The 18,581-nt window shown below is 29.8% G+C and overlaps 2 protein-coding genes across 3 annotated transcripts; both read left to right on the top strand.

Moving 5' to 3' along the window:
• The first annotated feature begins 5,552 nt into the window (after nt 1–5,552).
• Nucleotides 5,553–11,826, top strand: LOC137819125 (DEAD-box ATP-dependent RNA helicase 8-like). The gene is made up of 10 exons (XM_068622880.1): nt 5,553–6,255; nt 7,765–7,825; nt 8,416–8,650; nt 9,196–9,434; nt 9,779–10,030; nt 10,109–10,289; nt 10,621–10,709; nt 10,802–10,875; nt 10,951–11,078; nt 11,476–11,826. Exons 1-9 carry the CDS (start codon nt 5,969–5,971, stop codon nt 11,027–11,029), a joined length of 1,497 nt encoding a protein of 498 aa, XP_068478981.1. The 5' UTR covers nt 5,553–5,968; the 3' UTR covers nt 11,030–11,078; nt 11,476–11,826.
• Nucleotides 11,827–12,179: 353 nt separating this feature from the next.
• Nucleotides 12,180–17,973, top strand: LOC137819126 (MATH domain and coiled-coil domain-containing protein At3g58250-like). 2 transcript variants are annotated; one of them, XM_068622882.1, is made up of 4 exons: nt 12,180–13,207; nt 16,509–16,656; nt 16,744–16,904; nt 17,113–17,973. In XM_068622882.1, exons 2-4 carry the CDS (start codon nt 16,532–16,534, stop codon nt 17,796–17,798), a joined length of 972 nt encoding a protein of 323 aa, XP_068478983.1. In that variant the 5' UTR covers nt 12,180–13,207; nt 16,509–16,531; the 3' UTR covers nt 17,799–17,973. The 2 variants fall into 2 exon arrangements, with proteins under 2 accessions (XP_068478983.1, XP_068478982.1); XM_068622881.1 differs by lacking the exon at nt 12,180–13,207 and adding an exon at nt 16,186–16,333.
• The last annotated feature ends 608 nt before the right edge of the window (nt 17,974–18,581 follow it).

Genomic DNA, 18,581 nt, shown 5'->3' on the forward strand with positions numbered 1-18,581 from the left:
ATATCAGAACATAATATTTTTACTAATATTGTTTAACATACCAATTTATTTAAATTATAATCTTAATTAAAACAGTTGTATCAAAACATTATTTCTAACTGTTAATATTGTTTAATGTATCATATATTAAATTATAATCTTATTAAAAAATATTATCAAAATATATTATTTTTAACTGTTAACTGTGCTCAACACATCTTATTAGTTTAAACTATAATCCTAATATTAAATGTTAATATTCTTCAACGTAGGGTGATAAGATTGATATTTGATAGATTCGGTTTATCACAACAAGACTCATGACTAAATATTATAAATAAACCCTCTACAAAGGAAAGTACGCTTTCATCAAATACATTATTATATATTCTTATACAGAATACTTACTTATCGTAGAAAAATCTTTTGCAAGTTAACTCCCGAACGAACACAAAGGGGTGAGTACGAGAAGAGGAAGAATGAGCGAACGAACACCAATGAGTAAATACGAGAAGGAAGGCGAAAGAGGAGCGACCGAGGGATGAAAAACAATTGTTCCAACCAAAAATAGGTATTATCTACGCCCTATTAATCTAAACAAGTATATATATATATATATTATGCAAATTAAGAGAACTTTCATGGTCATTTTTTTTCTAGGTGTCAAGACTAAAAGAATTAATAAAAAAATTTACCAATGTTATCATTTGCAAATAGCACAAGTAATTCTCAGTGACCCCTGCATCATTTATGAAAACAATTAGTAAAAATTTAAAGGATAAAATATTAATAATTGACGACTTATTAATGAACTTATTCCTTAATATAAAGGGCAAAATATATTTGTTTTTCTCCATATGAAGACAGTTGGTGATTTATGTTTGGGCTTCAGCATTCTTATTTCTTGTTGGATTAATTAAATTGGGATTCATGAATCCATAGATATCATGTTTCCCCTCGTTAATACAAACTCCAGAAAAAACCTACACATATAATTAGTTAAAGCATAATCCAAAACTGAATGACTGATATATTTAGGTCATGGTTTCGAGTTGCAAGAACTAACACATCAACCATGTATATGTATAAAACAAAACCTTGTTGGGTTTGTACCTATAACTTGAACAATATCTAAAAATTACGTAAAATATATGAAATGTAGGTTAATCGTTATGTATTATTGAACTAATAAAAAATGGATGTTTTTTGCAAACTGTCCAACCAATTGGACAATTCAAGATTCAATACAAGTATTGTTAATACAATCTTCACTACTTTGTGTATAAACTTTAGTCTGACGCACGAAAATTTGAAAAGTATTACATAAATAAATGTATTAAACCTCAAAAAGAAAACTAAGAATCTCATGAACTTAAGTCTAATAAAATTTGGGTTGCTTAATATTTAAGTATGAACTTTCTAAAATAGAACAATATTTGTCAATAGTCAACCGCAAACTCAATACCAACACAAATCTTTCCTAAAATATATCTAATCCAATATAAATTAATGAATTTAAACTTAACAATTCCGTATTTGAACACGTCAATCCCAAATTCAAAGTGTTAAATCAATAACATAGACAACTCATAACATATCTCAAAGCAAATAATCAACAATCCCATTTACAATAATACTATATAAATCAGATTAAACTTCATAATAGTTTATCCTTAAAAACAATGTTTGAAATCTAAGTAATAAGATTTTTTTTTAAAACCTTTCACAACTACATACTTACAAGTTTGCCACCAAATCAATCAAAATCATAAATTAACTAATAGGATTGAACGTAAATTATTAAGATATATAATCAAGATATTGATAATAAATACAACATTCGACAAAGTAGAGTATGGAGATGCAATGAAGAAATGGAGAAAGGGTTTTGAAGCAATGAAGCAACAAAGTAGACTATTTGTAATTTGTTCAACTTCTTTCTTCGACAATAGATTCCCAGTTAGATTTTCTTTCTACGTAAACAGATTCTCAATTAAATAAAATGTAAAATAGTTAAAGTTATAATATATTCATATCTATTTAATTAAATTTATTCTATTTTTTATTTACTTTTATTTTGTTCTTAGAAAAATAAAAACTTAAGATAAAAGTGACATGTTTAAGTATAAACTAAAAATTTGTCATTTTTAATTTTATTTCAAAAAATCAGTTTATATTATTTTCAAAAAATGTTAGATATACATTAATATATTCTTTTGTAATTATTATATTTCATAAAACATATTTTAAAGGAATAAAATTTATATTAATATAGTTTTAAAATTATTTAAACTTTTCTCGGTGCATGTAGGTTTTTTTTTCTACATAAATTATTTGAAATTCCTTCTTATTTGTATATTTAATGAATGAATTTAGTTTTAATAAAATAATTTTTTTTACTTATATTAATTAAATAAAAAAGTTCAAATAATGTATATTATAAGAAAAATACTCACAAGACTCATATATTATTATTCTGTAATAACAATGATTTTTTTAAACAAATTCCTTTTGTTATAAAATGTTATCATTTTGTCCCCATTTTGTTATTTTTACTATATATCCACTTAGTAAATTAATAAAAATGTGTACAAAATTAAAATTATGATTGCAAAATGCGTGAAAAAATTTAAATGACATCTTGACAATTTAGAGAATAAATGCTAATTAATTTATTTCACATTCAAATTTTGTTTATTTTTATAAAAGTAATGTGATATAAACATCAATTTTTAAAAATAGATAAGACTAAAAGAAAAATTCATTTTAACTCCGAACAAAAAGTGAGGGCTATAAAAAAAAGTTAATAGTAAGGGTGAAGTCTACTTAAGTTGGAGACAAAAATAAATGTCAAATGTTGTGTCCACAATGGAAACATTTAACTCACACTAAAAATTATTAAATTAATAATAATAAGTTAGCGTATAGAATGGGATACAAAGTAAATGCAATGAAAACAATTGACAGAATAATATTGAGTTTAGAATGAGAACACAAAGTGGATGCAAGTTAAAAATTATTAAAATAATAATAATAAGTTAGTGTTTATAATGAGGACACAAAGTAGATGCAATGAAAAATAATATCGAGTCTAAAATGGGGACACAAAGTGGATGCAAGTTAATATTCTATTACATTTAGCGTAGGTCCAGGCGACACTAATATTTGTTTCCTGAGTAGTGTCCCCAATAGCGACAATTTACTCACATTTGTTTTTTCACGTAGTGTCCCCAACGACGACACTAAGTTTAATTATTGTTAAAGATTCCACATCGACTAGAGATTATGACATTTCATAGTATATAAATGGGTGCAAACCTCTAGTTTTATGAGGTTGAGTTAGGTTTAAAGTTCAATCCTTAATATAGAAAGTCATTTTGAGTCTATCATAGCGATTGTTTATTGGGCTTATTAGGCCAAGTGCTATCAGTCTGTTATCGAACTAGCCATAATATATAGTCTCACGCACGAGTTGGTAGCCTCGACGTGAGAGATATGTATTTATGAGGTTGAGTTAGGCTTAAAGTCTACTTATTATTAATTATTTAATTTTATATCCATTTTAGTGTCCCCCAAACCTACGTTTAGCCAACACTACCTTGTAAATTGTGTCCCATTGGAGGCTGTCTCTAATGCATAGCCACCAAAAGATTACCTTCCATTTCTATTAGGACGTTAAACCCACACTAACCCCCTGTACCGTCTCTCTTTTGCTATATGTGTCGCTCTTTTGAAGACTCTACCATTATTATTTCTTGTTGTGAGAGATGAAAAATATATAAATAAAGAAAAACAGAATAGATCTTAAAATTAATTAATTTAATAATTATTTTTAGAATTTTAAATTTAAAAATATTTTTTTATTAAAAAATTATTATAAATAAGTTTCTTCTCTTCTTTAACTAAAAATCATAAATTATCAATTTTAAATGATTCTAATAGATATTAATATAGGAATAAATTGTAGAGTTGAATTTCACTTAACAGTTATAATAGCAGTTATAATTATTAATAATAAATTTATTTATCATAATAAATTAATTAATATTTTAAATATATACCATCATGATTAAGTTGTTAATAATAAATTTATTTATCATAATAAATTAATTAATATTTTAAATATATATCATCATGATTAAGTTATTACTATATATAATTATAACCTTGGTTATGTTTCGATCAAAATATATAAGTATGTGCTGTTAGAAAATTTCTATGTTTTCTAATATGAATTTATATGAATTAGAATGAATTGTAAATTTATATTAATAATATAAATATATGAATAATAATATTTGTTATTCAATTTTTAATATTAAATATAAATATATATAAATTATATATAAATAATAAAGATAATAAAATGCAAAAATTCAGACGCTTTGATTTACAACGTCTGGATTTTTTTTTGAAAGAATAACTAATCCCTTGAAAAAAAATTCTCAGTATAAAGATTATTTGAGTTATGAAGTTAGAGGAGTGTCCATGTCGGATACACGTATCGGACACCGATACTCGTACGACACTCATAGGACATGTATCAGTGAAATGTCAAAATCAAAAAACATTTGTTGGATTTCTAACAATTCTAGTACGGTCTAACACAATCTTTAAAAGGAGGAATACATTAATTTTTAAAAACTCAAACTTTGTTGTATAAATTTTTATTATGATTATAAAAATAAGTAACAAATCATTGAAAAATATATTTCTTATTTTTACTAAAAGAAAACTAAAACATACTTAATACACATAAATCTCTATTGTCAATTTATTTAACTCATAGTTATATAATATATAGATTCGTGGTCCACGTGTCCTACATTTTAGATATTATACGTATCTTTGTATCCATGTTCGTGTCATATCAGTGTCTGTGATACATAGATTTGAGCCTTTATAAGAACTTATATCTTATTTTATAGCAAAATAAATTAATAAAAATAAAATATAAAATTATTTAATCAAATATGTTATAAATGTAAATGGTTATCTAAAGTCAAAAATATTTAATAAATACTAATTAAATTTATGAAACTAATAAATTGCATTGAATGAATATAAGAAACTGTTTAGTTGTATATAATATTTAATATTTAATAAATGTAATAAGTTATGACATGATAATATATAAAAGTAAAACATTTAAAAAATGTATTAAATTTTTAAAATAATAAATGTATTTCATTAATGAATATAATAAATTTCTAGAAGAAATTTAATTATATATTAATTGTATTTATTAATTATAATTATGTATACTATATTATAGATATAATTTCAAAATATAATCCTCAATAAGCATGCATTCTTGATGTAAAAGTTTTTTCACAGTCAGATAAATAAATTTTTAACCAAATAAATTTTGAGATAATTATAAAATGTAAGAAATATACTATATGTAATAAGCTCTGATTAATATAACACGAAGGAAATAAATTTTGCAGGGCCATACAGAGATAATTTTTGTAATAAAAGCTTATTTAATTTTGTAATAAAGTAAATATTTATATGAAAAAGGAATGGGGAGCATTAGAGAATAAAAGGAAGAAGAGGGTCCAGAAAATAATAGTTGGAAAATAAATAAATAAAAGTTGGTAGACCCTAGAGAAAGAAGAGGGAACTAACAAGGAAATTGGAGGTTTCTTCTGCATTCATTATTTTTCTTAGTTTCTGTGTTTTGTTCACTTCTTCTCTTCCTTTCAACTTTAACCCTTCCAAAACCAACACAGATATATATAAGACAATTCTCTCTTCTTTTTCTCTCTGTCCGTTGAACTCTAAGAACCTCACAAAACCCTCTTTCCTTCTAGATCTGTTGGAATTCCCAATCCTTTCGGCTCCAATTTTCATTTCACAGAACAATTCCAAACCCTAACCCTTTCTTTCTGTATGATATCAGATTGAGACGTAGTTTTCGTGTTAATTTGTAAATTCTTTCGGTAGTTTAGGTTAGATTGAGTTTCTAGGGTTTTGAATCGGAGAGATGAACCACCACAACAATAGAGCGAGGTACCCTCCCGGGATGGGGCTTGGGCGAGGAGGTTTCCATCCGAACGTCGGCCACAACCCCAACCTCAACCAGAACCCCGGCCTTAACCAGAATCATGCGTTTCAGCCTCGCCCACCGTACCAGCAACAACCGCATTACGTGCAGAGGCATTTGATCCAACAGCCGCAGCAGCAGCAGCAGCAGCAGCAGTGGCTGAGAAGAGACGCCAATGCCGTCGATGAGGTCGAGAAGACCGTGCAGTCTGAAGCCGTGGATTCGAGGTTCGTGTGTTGTCGTTGTTTGGCTTCTAGTTTTGTTGTGATTAGGGTTTGGGTTGAGCTGATGTTTTTGTTGTTTAGTTTATGCTTTGTGGTTGGTTGTGCTGTTTCTGCAATGTGCTTGCCTGATGATGTTGGTTGTTTTCAAGTGTGTGATTGTGAAAGCTGTTTTTGAACATTTCAATGGTTTGGTTACTTTGCCATAATTATATGGGTCCAATGGCTGTGATCCTGCTGCCCTTGAGTGGAGGGTTTTTCATTCCTGCATTGTTGCAATGAGGCTATTTTAGCATCCAATGGTGGCTTGAATGGTTGATGTTGCCATAGTGCATTACTCTGTGCTGTTAAATAGCCTCTCTAGCGCTATTGTGTTGTTGAGTTCTTAGGAACCCGTGATTATGACAGTCTGCTGCTGTGGCTGCAATGGGTGTTGTCCTGCATCCTCTTGTCGTCTTCATTAAGCCTTTGGCCTATTGAACTTTTGAGTAATATTATTCCAATTTTTATTTCCGTGCAACTTGATTTTGATTTTCTATCTCTCTCTCTCTCTCTCTCTCTCTCTCTCTCTCTATATATATATATATATATATATATATATATATATATATATATATATATATATATATATATATATATATATATATATATATATATATATATATATATGGTATTTGCCCACTATATGATGTAGTGGACTAATTGTTTTCTCCAATATTCTGCATTTGATAACACTGGTATTACTGGAACCTGTATTCTTTTAGTGTGACTAAATCAGATATTCCTTTGTCTGTTCAGCCTAATCATGAAGTTTTGTTGCCTGCCTTCATTCTATTTTTCTGCCTGCGTTCTTTTCAGAACTGAAATGTTAACCACTTTTACCTTGTTTTGCATGATTCCTTGTCTGTTTGGTCAACCCTCTGAAATTTTGTACGTAGTGAACAATTCATCATAAGAGGAAATGACATCGATGATCTATTTTTATTTGGTTAGGCAATTTCCTTTTTTCTATAGGCAATTAGTGTACTTATTCATTTATGCTTGTTAGATATTTGTTTCATATTTTAGGCTTTTCATTACACTTTCAGCAGTATTACTAATGAATGTATCCTAAATTTTTATTATTGAATTGAAACCTTGGTCATTGATTTGGAATTTGAATCCTGAAAATTGACCAAGAAAAAAACAGTGAATGCAACCATTTTCTATTTCAAATGTGATCTGAATAGCTGTGTCTCAGAGTTGAAACGAACCACATAAACTGTTTCACAATTTATACAATTTTAATAACAATATTTGGAACAAGTTTTATTGTTTATATGTTTTATAAGTTGCCATTAGGATATTAATTACCTTTATTTTGGTGATATTATGGGTTTACAATAGGTTATCACAATGTATCATTTTTGTTCTTTGACTACTAGATGAAATTATTTTTCTTTTTTAGTGGTTCTGTTATTCCAAAAGAAAAGTGTATTCTCATGTTACCATTTGTTTTTTTTGTTTTCCTGTTAGTTCACAAGATTGGAAAGCAAGACTCAAGATTCCACCAGCTGATACACGCTATAAGACTGAGGTAAGGTCATGGAATACCATCATGTTATACCTTAAGTCATTGGTTATGTATATTTTGCATTAATCACATTTTCTTGAGATCCTTAGAGCATAAGACCTTAGTTGTGATAAGTCTTACTTTTTGTTCCGCATAATCTTGTTAGTATGGAGCCATTTTTCATACGTTAATATATTATAAATTATTGATGAAAATCGTTCTTGTCATAGAATGTAACTGGCACAATATCAATGTATCATGTCTTTTCTTAGTGCCTTGTGAACATTTGGTAATTTAGTGTCAGTTATTTAGAATACAATTGCACATGTAGAATTTACAAACTACTTGAACTATTTATACCTTGTCTAGAGATTGACATGTATTTAGTTTTATTCCTTGTAACTAGTGCTATCAATGGCATTTACCCTTAATGTTAGATTTCTGAGTGTTATTATGTTATTAGATTTTACATATAATATTTCACTTATTATTTCTTATACTTGGAAAGGTATAATAAAATAATACCATTCACAGATCAGTCATTTTAGCTACTTTATTAACTTTTTTTACATATTTATGTGCTGGTCTTGATCTGGTTTCATTTTGCTCTCCAGGATGTAACAGCAACAAAAGGAAATGAATTTGAAGATTACTTTTTGAAGCGCGAGCTGCTCATGGGAATATATGAGAAGGGTTTTGAAAGGCCTTCTCCCATCCAAGAAGAAAGCATTCCAATTGCTCTTACTGGCAGTGACATTCTTGCTAGGGCTAAAAATGGAACTGGCAAAACAGCTGCATTTTGCATTCCTGCATTGGAAAAAATTGACCAAGATAATAATGTTATTCAAGGTTTGATCTCTTCCTCTAGTCCTCGATTCTCATAACCTTGTTCAAAGAACTGTATATAATGATGTTTCAATTCAATAAGCATATCCGGTAGCCTGTATTTGATTGTAAGCATTGTTCTACTAAAAAAGGAAAATAGGATTTATGACTGGTAAGGTTCAGCTAGAGTCGCATTAACAAGCTGGGCAAGGGTGCATCAAGTTTGAACATTGTTAAATTCAGAATTTATTTCTCTTTTCTTTATTCCCTACTGGACAACTTGTTTTAGCAAAAGCTCTATGATTTAGATACAAGATTTTGAAATTTCAACTATACTAATGGATACCTTGTTTTGGCAAGTTTTCCCTTAAAATTTATTTATATGAAGGACACAGTTTGATTTTGTTGCTACAGTTGAAAATAGTTGTTGTATATGCTTGTGGCATTGTTGAATCATGATTTAATTCTGCATTATCTTAAGCTATTTCATGGTTGTTGACTATTTCAATAAGCATGATGATTGGCTTTGCATGTTCTGAATGTTTTCTATGTATTTTTATGTCCTGCAGTTGTTATACTGGTCCCAACCCGAGAATTGGCTTTGCAGACTTCTCAAGTGTGTAAAGAACTTGGAAAGCACTTGCAAATTCAAGTTATGGTTACAACAGGTGGTACCAGCCTGAAAGATGATATAATGCGCTTATATCAACCAGTTCATTTACTAGTTGGAACTCCAGGAAGAATATTAGATCTGGCTAAGAAAGGTGTTTGTATTATGAAAGATTGCTCTATGCTTGTTATGGATGAGGTAAATACATTTATCCTGGATGCCACTTGTCTATATATATAATTTGGTTGAGAAGAATGAACAGTTTGTATATATTTCATATTTAAAGAGGTTTGGGAAGTTTAAGTTAAGAATAATGATTGAATGTTATCACACAAATATGATCTAATGTGCAAATCGGTAGTAGAAGGAAATGCCTTTGTTAATTGTTTTTCTCATTTATGTTTTAAATATTGAAAAAATATATTTTCTCTTCCATCATTTGTGCATGTTCTTTCTATGGTACTTTTAAGGATGTTTTTAGTGGTTAAGTTACTTATCTATATGAGGCTTAACATAGCTTTCTGTGTTTGCGTGTTTGCCAGGCTGATAAGCTTCTGTCTCCGGAGTTCCAACCTTCTATAGAGCAGCTGATTCATTTTCTTCCTACAAACCGTCAAATCTTGATGTTTTCAGCAACATTTCCAGTTACTGTAAAGGATTTCAAAGATAGGTATCTTCATAAACCTTATGTCATCAACCTTATGGATGAGCTAACTCTGAAGGGTATTACGCAATTTTATGCATTCGTGGAAGAGAGACAGAAAGTCCATTGCCTAAATACTCTATTTTCTAAGGTTGATTTTTCTTTGTTCTCTTGGTTTTCTTATAGCTGCCTGTGAATGTGTTGTTGATGTTGAAGTCTTCTATTGCAGCTGCAAATAAACCAGTCTATCATCTTCTGCAACTCAGTGAATCGTGTGGAACTCCTTGCCAAGAAAATCACAGAACTTGGGTATTCATGTTTCTACATTCATGCAAAGATGTTGCAAGACCATCGTAACAGAGTGTTTCATGACTTCCGCAATGGTGCATGTCGAAATCTTGTTTGTACTGGTATGTTACTGACACTTTAGTACCATCCTATAAATGAGCACATTTTTCCCTGTTGCATGTGAATAATATCTATCCTACTAGTTATGGTTATGTGTAACATTTATTACGTTTTAGTTGATTTCTTTGTTGGGATATTATATTCGTTGCTTTATTCTCAAAAGCAAATTTAGTTATCATTAATTGTATAATCTTTATCTTTTTTGGTGTTGTGCACTTATGTCATGGTATATTTAATTTATATGTTTATTTAAAATTTTGGTTAGATATTATACTTTTACATATATTGTAATAATTGAAGTTTTTCATGTTTCTTTATCTGAAACATTTGCAGATCTTTTTACTAGAGGAATAGACATTCAGGCTGTTAATGTTGTTATTAATTTTGATTTTCCCAAGAACTCAGAGACTTATTTGCACAGGGTATGTATAATTTCTGGTCGCTCCCTCCCTAACTCATTTTCTTAGATACTAGTTATCTGTACATGTTCTAAAGGGCGCTATGCTGATGACAGGTTGGTCGTTCAGGGAGGTTTGGGCACCTTGGGCTGGCAGTGAACTTGATTACATATGAGGATCGCTTTAATTTGTATGTAATTTACATTTGAATGATTTTTTGAGACACTTGCTGTAGTTTTCTGATGCAATTTCCTCTTTCGTTCAGATATAGGATTGAACAGGAACTTGGAACTGAAATAAAGCAGATTCCACCACAAATTGATCAGGCAATTTATTGCCGGTGATTGGTTGTAAATACCAGGATTGTGTTTACAATTGTGGCTAATAGCAGTGGTGAGTGACAGGATTTTTGTTTTCCGTAATTAGTATGCCAATTTTCCAAATCCAAGCAAGAGTAAAATGTGGAGATAAATATGAATAATTTTAAATGTAATACTTTGCTACTGCAACTTGGTTTCAGGGGAGACAAATTATTCCTTTCTCACAAAGGACTTTCATATTGTAATTAATTTCTATTATGGATGACAAATCTGTTGTGATAAGCCAATAATGTATGTGTTTTTTGTGAAATATTCAATTTTGGCGTATCTTCATTTTTATTAAGTTTTGATTAAGCTTTTTTTCTGGATACCTTGTATTAATTCATGTAGTGATATATGCCTGATTGTGTTTTGGCTCAAAATATGATTTGTAGCTGCTGTTGCTGTTGCTGATGTTTGTATTCTTACAGGTTAGTGTGGCCGTGGCACAAGCAGGTGCATGGGAGGATTTGCTAAGCTAGTGAATGGTGTATTATTGGACCCTGGCATGAGAGGATGCACTTTCAAAACTGGGTATTATTGGACCCATTATTGAGTGCTTTTCGATTAATTCTGGTTTTGAGAGCCCTGAAACATTATTAAGACATTTTTAGAGTTTAATATTGGCTTTTAACTGCCAGAATAGTTCCAGGGTCCAGTTTGGGTTTCCGTTAATTACATTTGCAGATTTATATTCTCATTACATATTTTAGTATTGTAGTTTTACAATATGGTTTAGGGATAATATATACCTTGTTATGAATATGTCCCTTATGCTATTATTCTATCGGTCTGTCATTATGGGTTCTTATAAATTGTAGATTCTTAGACGTAGAAATTTCAAGCTGAGCATATGGTTCATGCCGGTGCTGTTAATTGCCTTTCGCCAGGATTTCATGGCCATTGCCGTTGAAGCCTCGAAAGCCTTACCAAGTTTGTGGAGTCTTTCTTTTTGGTTGTTTTTATTTTTGCATGGGGCTCGTTGGGACCCTCATCAATTGTTAACTTCTTGAGCTATGAAGGTACATCGTACTGAATTGGTATCTGCGTGGTAGGTATTCTTATGTTCATGGGTTTTTATACCCAAGGCATTGGTAGAATGCATATTTCCTTTTAGGTTGCTCAACAATTTGCCGCTAGCTTTGCAAAAAATGTTTTATTTGAATGTAAAAATCAAGGGTTTCTTTGATAACACTTTTTCCGTTTAAAGTTTTTTTCTAAAACATATCAGCTTTAATCTATCAATAAAATATTTTTCAAAGTGGTTTAAAATAGTTGCTACACGCCAGAAAACTGTCGCGTGTTTTAACTGTTCATGATTGTTTTTATAAATGTGTTCTAAGACAATTTCCAATGTATTTGTGTACGAACATTCAGAAAACAGAACTAGTTTATTATAACAGTAAACTAACAGTGCCCCAAAAAGCACGTATCACCATGATTTTGTTAAATTAAATCTTACTCTTGATACCTGTTTAATTTTTCTGCGTGTTGACATTTGGAAGTTAGTATTTGTTTTTTCAAAGGGAAATGAAATTTTTGTAAGAGAAGTAAAACTATTAGTCAGAAGATATAGGTAAAAAATGACTTAAAATTTTTATGGAGTTTGGTTCCTATCCTCTTTTGTACGTTATGATGTTTAATGAGCCCAACATCAGTAACTATCTCTTGGCAATTGCTTTCTGAAAATATTGATTTTTGTATTACAGATTTTCTTATCTAGAATGGGTTTTTAATTTTTTTTTTCTGGATTTTTATTTCTGAAACACAAAAAGCTCTTCAGGATCTATTTTTTTGAAATGTATTAATTTTAATTTCAGATTTTCATTTTCAGAATATTTTCGAAATTTAAAATTGTGTTGGATGCAGGTTCAAAAATATTGGGTGTAGAAAGAATTTGCCCTATCCCTTATGATTGTACAGGATTTACAAAATTTAACTTTTGGACCGAGCCTTGGAAGTTATAATTTCTTCATTATAACTTAATTGATCCCGTGGTCCTTATTTTCTCATGTTTTAGTTACCGCACCTTCAAACTAAATTTGTATTTGGTTGAAGTTGTGTTGATCAGAGATGTTGGGGAGAAAATCTGGGAGCAGCCCTTTCTCGTCAGCACATTAAAATGCGTTTGTAGCAAACATTCAAAGATTAATATCTTTTGAGGTAAGTCTCCAAACGAAATAGTTTCCTCATACAGCTAGGACTTAAATCCTTTATTCATAAGGGACTAAACTGTATACTATTATTCTTCTCAACTTTATTGCTTCTTTTGGATTATTACCACAAGAGGTGCATTCATTATTTACTCTGCCTGCTCTTTACTTCCTCAATACCACGCCACACTTTTCGAAATCATACAATATTTAGCATGTTGCTTTTTGGTGGCCATAAGTGCTTACTCACACTTCATTTCACACTGCAATATCTACAAAATAAATTTATGCTCGCTCTCTTAAATATTATTTAAGTTAACTTATTTTACAATAAGAGTGTCTGAAAACTGTCTAAAAGGTAATCAAACACTTCAACAAATGAGTAATCAAATAATGTACTTCTGGAGAGGAAGAGATTGTCATTTCTCTCACCTAATATTTTCTTCTACTTCTTAGAATAACTTTTTAAATAAAAAAAATATTAAGTTTTTAAAATTCTTAAATTTTTCAGAAAATATAATCTAATTCAAAATCTTTCAAATTACATGTTTTGAAAATATTCTATTCAAAATTTATAATTTAATTTTTTTTCCATACATTAGAGTAATCCTCCCATAATATCACACAATATAATTTTTAATTACATAGAAACATTTCCAAAACAATTTAAAATATTTATTTGAAAGATGTGGTGGACACACGTGATGATCTGCAAATCCAGCAAGGGCTTGGTTTGGAGTTGTGATATAAAAGAGCAGCAATGATTCTTGCAATGATTCTTTGTAGGTGAAAGGTTTGAAGATTAGAGACCTAAATCTTAATAAATTTTAAGCAAGGGAGTAAGAATGGCAGCATTTCATTATTACTCAAATTAATCTTACAATTTCAGCACCCAATCTCTTATTATATAGGACTAGGAGGCTGAAAATGAAGAGCCAAATGTGCACAAAATGAAATGAAGTTGGCGCCTAAATGAGAGCACACATGTGGAGGTAGGTTCTAGAATCCTTCCATGTGTGGAAAGGCCTAGAACTTACACTCCATGATGTCTATGTGTGGGCTGGACTTTTAATTAGGAAATCCTAATTAAACTTAAGATTTAGCCTTCTAGGTGCCTCTTTGCATGTTTCAACACAATTACAAAAATAAATTAAACTATGCTACTTTAAAAACTATTCTACACTAGAGTTTATGACATGTAAAAATGTGTCCTCTTGGCCCCTATTTGACCATAACTCTAGTGGTTGCCTTATTTTAATATTTAGGTGGCCTTTCAAAGGATTGGTGTTGTGGCCTCTTCCATCAAATAAGGTGCAAAATGTTTTATGTTCTTGGCTTGTTCTATAGTTACAAATAAAGTACAAAAAGAGATGTTTGTAGTTCAGGAGTTTATGGATGTATTTCCTGATGAGATTCTTGGACTTCCACCAAAAAGAGAGATAGAGTTTGCAATTGACTTGATTCCTGGAGCAGGTACTGTGTCAATTTTTTCATATCGAATGGCACCAACAGAGTTAGCTGAATTGAAGAAACAACTAGAAGACTTATTGGAGAAACAATTCATTCGACCTAGTGTTTCTCCATGGGGAGCTCCAGTGTTATTAGTGAAGAAGAAGGATGGTTCATCACGTTTATGCATAAATTATAGACAATTAAAAAAGTTAACAATAAAGAATAAATAGTCTCTTCCTAGAATTGACGATCTGATGGACTAGTTGCATGGGGCAATTGTTTTTTCTAAAATAGATCTGCACTCAGGTTATCACCAAATTTTAGTGAAAGTGGAAGATGTTCAGAAGACTGCTTTTAGATCAAGGTATGGTCACTATGAATTTCTGGTCATGCCATTTGGTGTGACCAATTCTCCAGCTATCTTTATGGATTATATGAATCAGATATTCAGATTTTTTCTTGATAAGTTTGTGGTAGTGTTCATAGATGATATCTTGATCTATTCTCGTACAAGGGAAGAACATGCAAAACATCTCAGAACTGTCCTGAACATTTTGAGAGAAAAACAGTTATATGCTAAACTTTCAAAAAGTGACTTTTGGATGTCATAAATACAATTTTTAAGACATGTCATCTCTGCACAGGGAATATCAATAGATCCTTCTAAAGTGGAGGTTGTACTTCAGTGGGAACGTCCTAAAACTGTTACAAAAATTAGAAGCTTTGTCGGGTTAGCAGGATATTACATGAGATTTATAGAAGGCTTTTCTAAAGTAGTGGCTCCTTTGACCCAATTGACTAGAAAGGATCATCCTTTTGCATGGACTGAACAATGTGAGAGAAGCTTTGAAGAGTTGAAAAGAATGTTGACTAATGTTCCTGTATTGACAATCCTCGATACCAATCAGTCTTTTGAAGTTTTCTGTGATGTTTCCTATCAGAAATTGAGTTGTGTTTTGATGCAGAATAAAAAAATATGATTTAATTGATTGTTAACTTCGATACTTATTTTACTTTATTTTTAAATCATAATTATTTTCATCTCTATCCAATGATCTAATTATGAGATTATTATGCATATAAAGATCGTTGATGACACTATTTTTATGATACCAAATAAAAAAAACCTATGACATTAAGAAAGACTAAAGACTATCGTTAATACGATTGCAACTTGAATATTTGTGAATATAGATTACTAATTAAAATAGTATAACACATTTCACACATTCACTCTTTTGAATCGATTAATAAAAAACAAATACTATCACAAAGCATAATTTTAAGTCATCAGTAATAAAATATAAAAACACTGATTATAAAATTAAAAGTTGTCTTTTTCCAATAAAACATAAATATACTCTTTTTTTTCTATAGTTTTTAGTGTATTTTTATATGATTTATAATATTTTAAATTTTTTAAAATTTAAAATATTCCTTCAGAATTCTGCAACAGTGAATCTTTTCATATTCCAAAACAACCTTTTCATTTTCCATCTTAGAAAACAGAACATCTTTTGGGATTCTTAAATCTTTTTAATGCATAACTTCACTTCCTACTTTATTTTTAAAATTCAATTTTATTTTGCTTCTCACATGCTAACTCTATAAAACCAGATGATAGTTGCTTCTCTCATTCTCACATTCATTCCAATCTACTTGTTTTTGTTACCAATTCATTCAAGTCAGTAATCCCTATGTTTCATATTTTCTTCAAATTTTTCTTTATGTCTTTCTATTCAACATTCCAAACTTGCAAAATTTAGCTTCACCTCTTATATGTGTGTGTGAGTATCTACTGGGGTTCATCAGTTCTTATTTTTTTCCAAGTGGATATTAACATCTGTTGCCTCTATCAGGTTGAAATTTGTAAGTTCCTGAAATGGGGAACAACAACAAAAGGCTTAAGTTGATGTTTGAGAAGTATACCTGGAACATCACCAACTTCTCTAAAGTTTTTTCCTTTAAACTTTTCTCCGACAAATTTATACTCGATGGCCACACATGGTACTTTGTTCAAATTTTGCTTACTGATTTCGCTTCTCACAATGTTTTCTTTTGTCTGTTTTAATAATGTTTTAACTTTGCTTTTAGGCAGATTGTTATCGACCCAATTTGGGGCATGGCCGAATACTTGCACATTTTTTTAGAACCAGATGAGGGTTGTGCTAATTTACCTGAGGGCTGGAAAAAAACTGCAAATGTCAGTTTTGCTGTAACCAACCAGGTTAATGACAAAATGACTATAAGAAAAGGTATTTTCATACTTCGGTCTTTCTAAATTTGAAGTTTTTGTTCACTGTTTTTTGTCAAAGTAGACCTTGTAACCATTTAAAAACCAACTTATTATGCTTTGGGAGGAGAGATTTTGGGTGGAAGAATCAAATTATGATTTGTTTTGATCTTAATGAGTCAATTATTTTTAATCTGAATCAACTAACCCTTGGTATATGAATTTTCCAGGATTTGAATTTGAGTATAGTGCAAATGACAATTGTTGTGGTGTAAGTTTCTTACCTTTACATGAACTTAAAGACCCTTGTAGTGGGTTTCTTGTGAATGATACTTGTATGATTGAAGTTGGGATTTTTGTCACCAAGTATGTGGATGAGAATAAAGAATATCCGCCTGTTTGCAAGATTGATGACAACCCTACGAACGACAATGATAATCCTTTATTTCATGAAATGTTCAGAAGCTCATATAAAAAAATAGAGCAAAATTTTGTTCCACTGTTAGTAGAAGCATGTTTACAGCATCCCTCACTTGTTGTAAGTCAGGAGAAGAGAAGTTGCAGGTTTACTGAATGGGCATTCACAGCTTTGGATCGAGTTCTTCATTTCCTCAATAATAAAATATTAAAAGATATGGATGAAGAAGCATGTAATCATCTCCAAATTTTGTGGGATGAACTTAAGACATTTGGGTTTGTTTTGACTTGGTTAGAGTTTTATGTTGAATCTGCTTTGGATGTGAAAAAATATATGGAGGATGTTGATGAGATGATAAAGAATGTGTTTGCTTTAAAGATTGAAGCAGAGAAGTTGAAGGTAAGGATGATTGAAACAGAGACAGAACTTGAAATGTCAAGTAAGGAGTTGATGAAAGCAGAGAAAATAGGTGTAAACAAAATTTGGATGCCAAATTAGAAAAGATGTGAAAAGATGTGAAGGGACACATTCATAAGATGAATTTATTTTGGAGACTATTTAGTTTTATGAAACTGCTGATTGATATTACAATTTGATTAATGATTATGATAATCTTTGCTGTAGAGATTATCAACTATTTATGTTAGAAGTAATTAATAGTTTTGACTTTTTATATTTTAAGAAATCTTTATTTTTAGTTTCTAAAAATATTATTACAATTTTGATCATTTAATTTTGCTTTTTTATTTTTTTTAAATATAGGTTTTATAAAATGTCAACAAAATTACAATTAATCATGTTGTGTAAGTTATGTGTTTTAGATACTCATGTATTGAGACATTTGTTTACTTAGCTCATTAATTAGTTTGTTATTAAAAAAATTAATTCTATTTTTGAATAAGAGTAACAAAATAAATATAAATTTATTTTTATAAAATAGAATAAATAATTACATTTTGTGTAAATTTATAGGTGGTGTACAATTAATTTTAGATCATTTTGTTATATATCCTAAAAATTTTAAATTTTAATATGTATTCTGGATTCTACATTTAATACATTCAAAATGTATATATATTTTAAGAGACAAATTTATCATTTTAGGATAGAGTACATGTTTAAAAACATAAAGCATACCCTTTTAATGAAAATATGAGAAACATAAAAAAAAACTCAGACGAATTTGATCCATACAAATACAAGTACAATTTAAAATTAGAATTTTCATCTATACAAATACATGTACAATTTAAATTAGAATAAAAGAGGCCGATCCAAATT

This window comes from Phaseolus vulgaris, chromosome 10, assembly GCF_000499845.2.
Source record: "Phaseolus vulgaris cultivar G19833 chromosome 10, P. vulgaris v2.0, whole genome shotgun sequence".
Lineage (NCBI taxonomy): Eukaryota > Viridiplantae > Streptophyta > Magnoliopsida > Fabales > Fabaceae > Phaseolus > Phaseolus vulgaris.